The 11286-nt window shown below is 46.3% G+C and overlaps 1 protein-coding gene across 1 annotated transcript; it reads left to right on the top strand.

Moving 5' to 3' along the window:
* The first annotated feature begins 393 nt into the window (after positions 1-393).
* Positions 394-768, top strand: LOC138077032 (keratin-associated protein 12-2). Its single transcript, XM_068969408.1, has one exon. It carries the CDS (start codon positions 394-396, stop codon positions 766-768), a length of 375 nt encoding a protein of 124 aa, XP_068825509.1.
* Positions 769-11286: the final 10518 nt, after the last annotated feature.

Genomic DNA, 11286 nt, shown 5'->3' on the forward strand with positions numbered 1-11286 from the left:
TCAAAATACACCATGGCCTCAAAGTCTTCATTGACGGCATGAGATAAAAAGGAGTAAAAGGATACAGTACTCTGAATTGATTCTGAGGTGCCCCGTGCACAGTGATGACCTGGAGAAACAATGTGAACCCCATGGAAAGGCAAACTAGAACATCCTGTTTACAGAAGGAGGAACTGGCCTCAAAGGCAAACGAATTTATGGAGGAAAATAGCATAGGAAAGCGTGTCCCAGGGTAATAAGATGTTGGGGAATCACTGTAGCAACAATCACAAGGAAGTCAACAGTTGTGTTTTTGTTGCTGGGACGCCCACAGCCTGGGTATAAAAGCTGCTGAGGGAGGCAGACTGCAGACATCCCAGCTCTCCTCCAGACACCAGCCAACCCCACACCACCATGTGCCACACAAGCTGCTCCTCAGGCTGCCAGGCTGCCTATGTGCCCAGCTCCTGCCAGCCATCCTGCAGCACGTCCAGTCCCTGCCACACGTCCTGTTTCACGTCCAGCCTCTGCCAACCAATCTGCAGTACGTCCAGCACCTGCCAGGCAACCTGCGTGCCCGTGAGTTACAGGCCAGCCATATGTCTGCCAGCGACCTACAAGCCCACCCTGTGTGTGACTCCTTCCTGCCAGTCCTCTGTGTGCCTGCCCGTGAGCTACAGGCCAGCCGTGTTGGTGGCCCCCTCCTGCCAGTCCTCCGGGTGCTACCAGCCCTCCCGCCCCACCCTGGTCTATAGACCCATCTCCTGTAGCACCCCTTCCTGCTTGTGATCACGCGCCTCCTCCCAGCTGCTCCCAGTGCAGACGGGGTCACTCCTGCACCCCTCCCAACATGAGTCCTCAGTGGGCCTCCAGGTTCTGCATGTGACAGATAAGAAGCATGATCGACCAACCTCTGAACCCAGGCAAGAACGTGGCAGGATGATCTGGACCCTTCTGTGAACTGGTGCATTCCCCCTACCCACTGCCAGGAAACTCTGGTTCCCAGGGTCCTTCTCTGTCTCCTGAAGGAAACCACACCCCACATGAGCCAAATAAACCATGCTATCTCAATGCAGCCTGTCCTGTTTTATCTTCACATATTCTGAAGTTTTCTTCTTGGAGGTGAATACCAATCTTAAGTACAGAGGACCCTCCTCAAAGAGCCCTCTTGATGGCTCAGCTGAAGGTGGAGGGTTCTTAGTGGGTGGTGGGTGGGGGAGGGTGTGTCCCCACCCATGGCTGCCACTCAAGACTCACATTGTGGATGGGGGTGGACTTCCCCTTTCTCTGAGGGAGGTAGGGTGGAAAACAGGTCTGGATTCAGGTCTTAGCTGGGGCCTAAAGGATGACCAACAGGGAGGCCAGAGAGACTCACACAAACCCACTGCACACAAAAAGGGGAATAAGGCCGTCCCAGCGGGAAGAGGCAGATCTGAGAAAGTCTCACCCCTCAGCCCCAGACACACAGGGCCTTCCAAGGCTGACCCTGGACCCAAACCAGAGAGAGCTCCACTTTCCTGGCTCCAGCCTGGCCAGCACAGCTCCCTGAGCAGCATCAGTCTTCACCAGGGATAGGCAGACAGGTGTAGAGGTCACTTCTGTGTGACAGGAATGCAGGGGAAGCTGAAAATGTAAGACAGAGCAAAAACACTGTGTCCACAGCCCTTCTCCTAAACACAAGGTGCTGACAGCTCCCCACAGGAATCTGAAGTCACTGGTACCCTGAAGTCCTCAAGGAGTAACAAAACCCAGACCAAGGTCAAGGCAGTGTGATGCAAACCACCGCCCTAACACTGATGACCTGAGAGAAGCAGAGTCAAGGCATACCCATTGCCAGAAGGAAACACTGCTTCTGTCCATTTAAAACCTAGACAGCGTATTAACAATCAGAGATGTCACTTTGCCAACAAAGGTCTGTCTAGTCATAGCTATGGTTTTTCCAGTAGTCATGTACAGATGTGAGAGTTGGACCATAAAAAGGCTGAGCACCAAAGAATCGATGCTTTTGAACTGTGGTGTTGAAAAAGACTCTTGAGAGTCCTTTGGATAGCAAGGAGATCAAATCAGTCAATCCTAACAGAAATCAACCCTGAATATTCATTGGAAGGACTGATGCTGACGCTGAAGCTCCAATACTTTGGCCACCTGGTATGAAGAGCCAACTCATTGAAACAGACTGTGATGCTGGGAAAGATTGAGGGCAGGAAGAGAAGGGAGCTACAGAGGATGAGATGGTTGGATGTCATCATCAACTCAATGGAAATGAACTTGAGCAAACTCCAGAAGACAGTGAAGGACGGGAAAGTCTGGGGTGCTGCAGTCCATAGGGTCACAAAGAGTCAGACATGACTTAAGAGCTGAACATCAGCAACAACAAATTAACACATGCTATCTGATATTCAAAGGCTTCCCTGCTGGCTCAGCAGTAGAGAACCTGCCCACCAGTGCAGGAGACTTCAGTTCGATCACTGGGTCAGAAAGATCCCCTGAAGAAGAAAATAGCTGCCCATCCCAGTATTCTTGCCTGGGAAATCCCATGGACAGAGGAATCTGGTGGGCTACAGTCCATGGTATCCCAGAGAATCAGACTTGTCTGAGTAATGGAGCATGCATGCATCTGATATTCAACAAAACTTGGAAGACATTCAAAAAAGCAGGGGAAAAATATGAATTCATTGTCAACAGATAAAGCAACAACACAACTAGACTCAAAGTGACCCAGATATTGGAGCCATCAGACTGAAAGCTTAAAATAACTGTGAGCAATAAAATAAATCAGAGAAAGAAATTCTGTATAATCACTTATATGTGGAATCTAAGAGTAAAAAAATCTCATAGATGCAAAGAGATTGGTGGTTTCCAGAGGTGAGAAGAGGTGTACGCAAAATGGGTTAAGGGGATCAAAAGGTATAAAGTTCTTCTTATACAACAATAAGTCCTCGGTGTGATGTACAGCATGTTATAAGAGAAAAAACATTTATTTTTAGTTATTTACTTGTATTTAGAGAAATAAAACAGAATTATGAAAATATGTAACCAGCCAGGAACCTATGGGGCATTCCCAGAACAGGACACACACCCACCATGTGTGCACATGCCTTTTGTTTGTAGAAAACCCTCAAAGTATAAATTTAATCAGAGCATAACTTTGTCAAAGTACAAAGAAGTGAGAAAATGCAAAAACAAAGGAAAGCAGTCAAGTAAGACAAAATAATAATAGTTTAGCCAATAAACAAAGTCAAGGATCTTTAGTTCCTCCTAAGGGCTATAGATGATATTCTGAGCCATGTCCTTTGAGCTGTTTTGCTGATTCTGAAACACCCAGTAGGTGGGAAAAGTTAACTGTGTGCTTCCCACAAGCATGGAGACCCCAGATCAGTTAGATCCAGAAGGCTGATGATGTTGACTCCTGATTACCTCACCACCACCATTTCTCAGAAGGTCATCCATGAGCTGATCACACCCCCAACAACCCTCTTCCCTCACCTTGTTTTTAAAAATATATTTTCCTCAAAGCTTTTGGGGGAATTGGGATCTTTTAAGCACTAGCTATCTGGACTGCTTGCTTGGCACACTGGACTTTCCTTCACCACAACCTGGTGTTGGTAGACTGGTCTTGCTGTACACAGGGTGAGCAGACCTGAGTTAGGTTCAGTAACAAACAGAGTGAATGTCTTTCAAAATAGAGAAAGGAACAGGCTTTGGGAAAACAAATAGCACTTCTAGAAACAAAAGATCAAGTAGTAGAAATTAAAAACTCATTCAAACAGAATATTAGACACTGTTGAAGAGAGAATTAGAAAAATTAGAAGACGGTTGAAGTCACCTGTCATCCCTTTCTGTGAGATGCCTCAGTTGAAGATAATTTTCTTGACCAAGGTCAGACCCCCTTCTCAGGACAACTCACATCTAAAGCTTTTATTTTTATTACTTATTTATTTGGCTGCACCAGGTCTTAGCTGCAACATGCAGAATCTTTAGTTGAGGCATGTGGGATCTAATTCCCTGACCAGGGATTGAATCTGGGCCCCCTGCATTGGGAGAATGAAGTTTTAGCCACTGGACCACAAGGGAAGTCCCAAAGCTCACATCTAATTCCTGATCCAGGGCAATAAAGGCCTGTTCTGGGTCTGCAACCCAGGACAGCACTGAAAGACCCTCCCAGCTGGAGAGCGGCCTCTGGAGTCATTGACTGCATCATAGGCTAACTTTTCCTGAGTCCAGTCCTCTCCCTCTCCCTCAACAACTGTTGATCCCAAGAGAGCTCCCTAGGAAGCCTAGGATCTGGGCACCTCCATCAGCAGCAAAGGACCTGGAAGCAATGGCATCCTTGTAGCCTTGTTGTTGTTGTTGTTCAGTGGCTCAGTCATGTCTGACTCTTTGTGACCCCATGGACTGTTGTGTTGCCTTTGCTTCCTCCAAGGGCTCTTCCCAAACAAGGGATTGAACTTGTCTCCTGCATTGCAGGTGGATTCTTTACCTGCTGAACCATCAGGGAAGCCCATCAGTTCAGTCTCTCAGTCGTGTCCAACTCTTTGCAACCCCATTGTCCCTGTCCATCACCAACTCTGGGAGCTTGCTCAAACTCATGTCCGTCAAGTTAGTGATGCCATCCAAGCATCTCATCCTCTGTTGTCCCCTTCTCCTCCTGCCTTCAATCTTTCCCGGCATCAGAGTCTTTTCCAGTGAGTCAGTTCTCCACACCAGGTGGCCAAAATATAGATATATACACACATAAATATACACAAGAGCATATATATATATATATATATACACAGATTTATAAGCATGTATGTGTATAGTTAGAGATCTGTAAAAGTTACTAGGAAACCAAAAAATAATTCTGTAAATTGATTGAAAGGACAGAATAAATCATGTATCTGGGCTTCTCTGTAAAAAGAGCATTTTGGGGTAATGAAACAGGCATCGAAGGAAAGTCCTTTATAGAAGAATTCCAGGTTAAAAATGTAGATGAGTTGATAAGCTTAGCCAGTCACCACCTTCCAATGCCCGGTGATGTAACAGATTAAGACCAGACTTTCAATGGTGACTGAAAGGCTGATGGGAACAGGTTGACAACAGTCCCCAGGGATGAGCCCCAACATCTCCCCACCGTGATGCACTTGGGAGCACACAACTCCTGTGAAGTGTTCTCACCACAGGAGTTGAAGCTGCATTTTAGCCTGTCCACAGGTCTCCCATTTTACAAGAAATATAGGGGATGGAGGATTATTTTAAAGAACAATGCAGAAAACTCTCCAGGACAATAACTGAGTTTCTTTAGTGATTGCATGCTATAAGAACTGCTATAAACCAGAAGGGACTTTTAAAACATGTCTTTATTTTTGCTTGTGCTGGGTCTTCACTGTTGCACACAGGCCTTCTCTAATTCTGGGTGGCAGAGGCTACTCTCTAATTGCAGTGCTCAGGCTTCTCATTGTGGCGGCTTCTCTTGTCGCAGAGCTGTGAGAGGTTCAGCAGTTGCAACTCTTGGGCTCCAAACTGTGGGCTCAGTAGTTGTTACCCCATGTCATGTGGAATCTTCTTGGATCATGGATCGAACATGTGTACTCTGCTTAGGAAGGTGGATTCTTTACCATTGGACCACTAGGGAAGTCCCAAAAGGGACTTAAGGGCAGCATCACCCATGTGCCTTATGCAAGCCTTGTTTGGATTCTGATGACAAACAAGTACTTTAAATGTCTTGTGTTAGACAATCGGAGTAAACTATAGGTATTAGTTAGCCACCACCTTTTATAGCTCAGTATTTCACACTTGTATAATTGCTCATAGTATATACATTGTTGCTGTTGTTCAGTCCCTAAGTTGTGTTCGACTCTGCAACGCTGTGGACTGCAGCACTCTGAGCTTCCCTGTCCTTCACTGTTTCCTGGAGTTTGCTCAAATTCATGTCCATTGAGTCGCTGATGCTGTCCAACCATTTCATCCTCTGCTGCCCTCTTTTTCTTCTGCCCTCAATATCTCCCAGCATCACAGTCTTTTCCAATGAGTTGGCTCTTTGCATCAGGTGGCCCAAGAATTGGAGCTTCAGCTTCAGCATCAGTCCTTCCAGTGACTATTCAGGGTTGATTCCCTTTAATATTGACTGGTTAGTATAATAGTGTCAACTGGAAAAAATGCACAACCTGAAAGTTGAGAATTATGCTTTATTCAATGGACATTCTGCAAACTTCAAGCCCAGGACCCAGCATCTCAGATCATTCTGACTACTCCAAAGAGGCCAGGCAGGGAGCCAGGATATGTAGGAGCTTTGCAACAAAGACCAGGTGGTTGGAACATCAAAAGATGACTGCTGATTAAAGAAAACCAGATGTCTCAGGTTAAGCAATTTAGCACTTTTCCATGTATGGGAGGATACAGGAGTCTGGGCTCCTTGAAATCATTCCTTTGATGGGAAACCTCAGCTATCTGAGGCCAGTATCCTGCTTTTCTCCATCCTGAATCCCCTCAGCATCTGCAGTTGGGAGCGGGGGTGCTGCAGTGGCTGAGGGCTTGGCAGTGGGCAGACCATTTGTCTCCATCCTGAGTCCCCTCAGGGCTCACTGTAGGGGCAGCTGTAATGAGATGATTTGACGGCTGTAACCTCCTTTGTTTACTGATACGGAAGGCAACATTTTTCATTCACAACAGACACATGTCTATCCATACACATATAGATCTTTTTCTTATTTATGTATTTTTAATTGAAGGAGAATTACAATATTGTGTTGATTTCTGCCATACATCAACATGAATAAGCCATAGGTATACATATGTCCCCTCCTTCTTGAGTCTCCCTCCCACCTCCCACACCATCCCACCCCTCTAAGTTGTCACGGAGCCCTGGTTTGAGTTCCCTGAGTCATACAGCAAATTCCCACTGGCTGTCTATTTACTGGCTGTCTATGTTAGTGTATATGTTTCCATGCTATTCTCTCCATTAGTCCCATCCTGTCCTTCCTACCCCTAACCCTTAGTCCGTAAGTCTGTTCTCTATGTCTGTGTCTTCATTATGTGCCAAGTCACTTCAGTCGTGTCTCACTCTTTGCGACCCTATGGACTGTGTAGCCTGCCAAGCTCCTCTATCCATGGGATTCTCCAGGCAAGAATATGAGAGTAGGTTACCATTTCCTCCTCCAGGGGATCTTCCCAACCCAGGGATTGAACCCATGTCTCTTACATCTTCTGCCTGGGTAGATGGGTTCTTTACCACTAGTACCACCTGGGAAGTCCTAGGCGTCTCCATTCTGCTGCTGCTAAGTCACTTCAGTTGTGTCCGACTCTGTGCGACCCCATAGACGGAAGCCCACCAGGCTCCCCCATCCCCGGGATTTTCCAGGCAAGAACACTGGAGTGGGTTGCCATTTCCTTCTCCAATGCATGGAAGTGAAAAGCGAAAAAAGTGAAGTCGTTCAATCGTGTCCGACTCTTAGCGACCCCATGAACTGCAGCCTACCAGGCTCCTCCATCCATGGGATTTTCCAGGCAAGAGTACTGGAGTGGGGTGCCATTGCCTTCTCCACGCGTCTCCATTGCTGCCCTGCAAATAGGCTCATCAGTACCATCTTTCTAGATTCCATATAAATGTGTTAATATACGAAATTTGCTTTTCTCTTTCTGACTTGTTTCAGAGTGTATAATAGGATCTAAGTTCATCCACCTCATTAGCACTGACTCAAATGTGTTCATTTTTATGACTGAGTAACATTCCATTTTGGTATATGTACCACAGTTTCTATATCCATTCATTTGTCGATGGACATCTATGTTTCTTCCATGCCCTAACCACTGTAAAAAATGCTGCAGTGAATATTGGGGTACATGTGTCCTTTTCAATTTTGGTCTTCTCAGGATATATGCTCAGTAGTGGGACTGTTGGGTAGACACATAGTGTTTTTCAATGTACTTAAAATTAATCTGCTCCCCTTGGTAAAATATTAAGGGCTCCTTTCCCATGTTGACACACATAGATATATCTTGTTCTTAATGCTTGAGTCGTATTTCATTACACAAGACATGCAGAGAAACAACATTCCTCTCCCTGGTGATTCAGAAGGTAAAGAATCCACCTGCAATGCAGGATACCCAGGTTTGATCCCTGGTTTGAGAAGATTCCCTGGAGAAGGAAATGGCAAGCCACCCCAGTGTTCTTACCTGGAGCATCCCATGGACAGAGGAGCCAGGAAGGCTACAGTCCATGGGGTCAAAAAAAATTGGACATGACTGAACTGTGGTGTTGGAGAAGACTCTTGAGAGTCCCTTGGACTGCAAGGTGATCCAACCAGTCCCTTCTAAAGGAGATCAGTCCTGGGTGTTTATTGGAGGGACTGATGCTAAAGCTGAAACTCCAATACTTTGGCCACCTCATGCAAAGAGTTGACTCATTGGAAAAGACCCTGATGCTGGGAGGGATTGGGGGCAGGAGGAGAAGGGGATGACAGAGGATGAGATGGCTGGATGGCATCACTGACTCGATGGACATGAGTTTGAGTGAACTCTAGGAGTTGGTGATGGACAGGGAGGCCTGGCATTCTGTGATTCATGGGGTCGCAAAGAGTCGGACACGACTGAGTGACTGAACTGAACTGAGTGACAAACATTTTCACTTACACTTTTATTAACCATTTTCATCTGGCCTCCTTTTCTGCTGTTGTTATTGGTACAGTGTGGTCACAAACACCCTCATGTATATTTCTGTGCGAGCATGTCTGTTGGGCTGTTTCCTAGGCAAAAATATCCACTTTTTAAAGGAAGGTGAAATGGCCTGGAATGACCCCAGCCCCAGGCTGCAGTCACTACATACATAGCAGAGCTGGATGGAATCCAAAGCCTGGCCTGTCTGTCCAAAAGCTGATCACATCTTCTGCCTCCTGCCCTGCCTCCGGCTCTGGGGACTCTTTCAGATGGTGTGGTGAACTGACTGTAAAAGCCTCAAGAAGGGGTTTCAGTGGCAGCCCACCAGGCTGACAGTCACTGCAAATGTCTAAAACTTGCAATCAGTGAATCTGGGGATCAAGAGCCACCCCCCTCCCTAACCCCCCAGGGTTGAGTGACATTTCTCAATCAGAATCCAGTAAACCAAAGGATCCCATGGCTGCCTACACGGGTCATCCTGGCAGTAACCAGGGGATGGCAGAGGACGAGACTGCGGATGTGGTGGGATTCCTCTAGGGCTTACACTTGGTAACACACACCTGCCGCACCCAGGGACTTCAAGGTCTCTTCCATTGAATTGAGGATTTTTGGATGAAAAAGGACAATGATGCCTCTTGAGTGGGTGGCCCCAAGGGAGGCTCCCCTGTCTTGTCCCCTTCCAGGGGGCAATGGGGCCGACCTGGAATCAGAAGGCTTCTTTTCTGGTATCTCTCCCAACCTGTTTTATCCATCTCTGCAAAAGAGGCATTGCCTAGCAACCAGAGAGGTGCAATGACGTTCTTGGACTATTCCATTCCACTCCTTTAACACTTAACTCTGGTTGATTATTAGCACCTGCAGTGGGAAGGTGGCAACCAGCTTTAAAGATAAACAAATTCTGTCAAGTCGCCAGAGGGCAGAAAGGGCACGTCTAGCCTGACTTTGGGAAGACGTCTGGCCAGTATGAGATTTTTCAGTTCTCAGAAAGAATCTTTCCAAACCTGCAAGATTCCCTGGGCAAGAAGACAATAGACGCTAAGAAAACTCTTTGAAATATGAGCCCTTCCATTTGCTTTCTAATCTGCAAAGCTGTGAGGCAAATTTGATCTTTGCTTGCCCGCCTCTCTTGACACTCATAGCCTTTACATGTTGTAAGTAAATTGAGCAACTGGAAAACAATATGGTGTAGGTAACTGTGAGATACCATTAATGGGCTTTCTGTGTCTTTCTCTGTAAGAATGTGTTAATAATTTACATTTTAACTCGGAGTCACTGTTGACGCAGTGGTAGAGAGACTTTTCAAAGAGTCATTTCTATCACCAGGTAAATAACCCTAGATAAGCTTTGCTTACCCCAAGAATCGGGTATCTTGGAAACTTTAAGGTATGCCTTTGGGAAAGTCCACTTGGCTGAGGTCCTACCATAGCAAACTGGCACCAAAAAATAAAAATAAAAAATCCACCCACACGCTCACACAGAGAAGATATCCGACACTTTTGCATAATGCAAGTTTCTAGACTTGTGGACGAAGAATGTCCCCTACCCTTCTGGTAAACGGAGGATGCTGTGGCCATCAAGCCAGCAGCCCCTGCAGCCATCCTGCCTGTGCCTCCCGAGGGGACTCAGGATGGAGAAAAGCAGGATGCTGGCCCCAGATTGTTAAGTGCTTGTGCGTGCTGAGTCTCTGAGTCACGTCCGACTCTTTGCGACCCTATGGACTGTAGGCCGCCAGCCTGGCAAAAACACTAAAGTGGATTGCCATTTCCTCCTCCAGAGGGTTGTCCCGACCCAGGGATCAAATCTGGGGCTCCTTTGGCTCCTGCACTGGCAGGCGGGTTCTTTACCACTGAGCCACCTGGGAAGCCCAATGATTGTTAAGGGGCACATCAAAGCAGTGGTTTCAGTGAGCCCAGACTCTCACATCTTCCCATACAGGGAAAAGCACTAAGATCATGAACCTAAGATGTCTGGTTTTCTTTAATTAATCTTTTGATATTCCAACTATATAGCTCTTTTTTTAAAAAAAAGATTTTTTTTCTTTGATGTGGACCATTTTTTAAAGTCCTTATTGAATTTGTTACAATATTGTTTCTATTTTATGTTCTGGTTTTTTGGCCCCCAGCTATCTTAGTTTCCTGACTAGGCATCAAACTTGCACCCTGTGCACCGGAAGGCGAATTCTTAATCACTGGACAGCCAGGGATGTCCGCCAACTATATAGGAGTTCATTGCAAAAACTCCTATGTATCCCGGCTCCTCCTTGACCTCTTTGGAACAGTCTCTCAGAGCGATCTGAGTAGCCGCCTATTGAGGTAAGCCCTCGGTATGTCCCCAGATAAAATATAATTCTCAACTTTTAGGTTGTGCTTTTTCAGTCGACAGACTCAATGAAGGGCAAGAGCCGTGCTTGCCCAGTGCTCAGGACAAGCCTCGAGCATTTCTTCAGCCTTGCAAGTCACAGTTCCTATTAAAAGGAGGGAAAAGAGCTTGCTCAACATTCTTGCTTCCTGGGGTGGGAACCACGGTTGAGATTTTGGGGTGTTTTTTTAAGAAATCCTTTTTCTGTATTTTGTGTGTATGTGTGCTGCTGGGTATAGCAGGAATCGTTTGCTTTTTATAAAGATGTGGTTATATTGTTGGTAGAACTTTGTTTCCTGCTTCTTTCTCTCTTGT

This window comes from Capricornis sumatraensis, chromosome 1 (genome assembly GCF_032405125.1).
Source record: "Capricornis sumatraensis isolate serow.1 chromosome 1, serow.2, whole genome shotgun sequence".
NCBI lineage: Eukaryota > Metazoa > Chordata > Mammalia > Artiodactyla > Bovidae > Capricornis > Capricornis sumatraensis.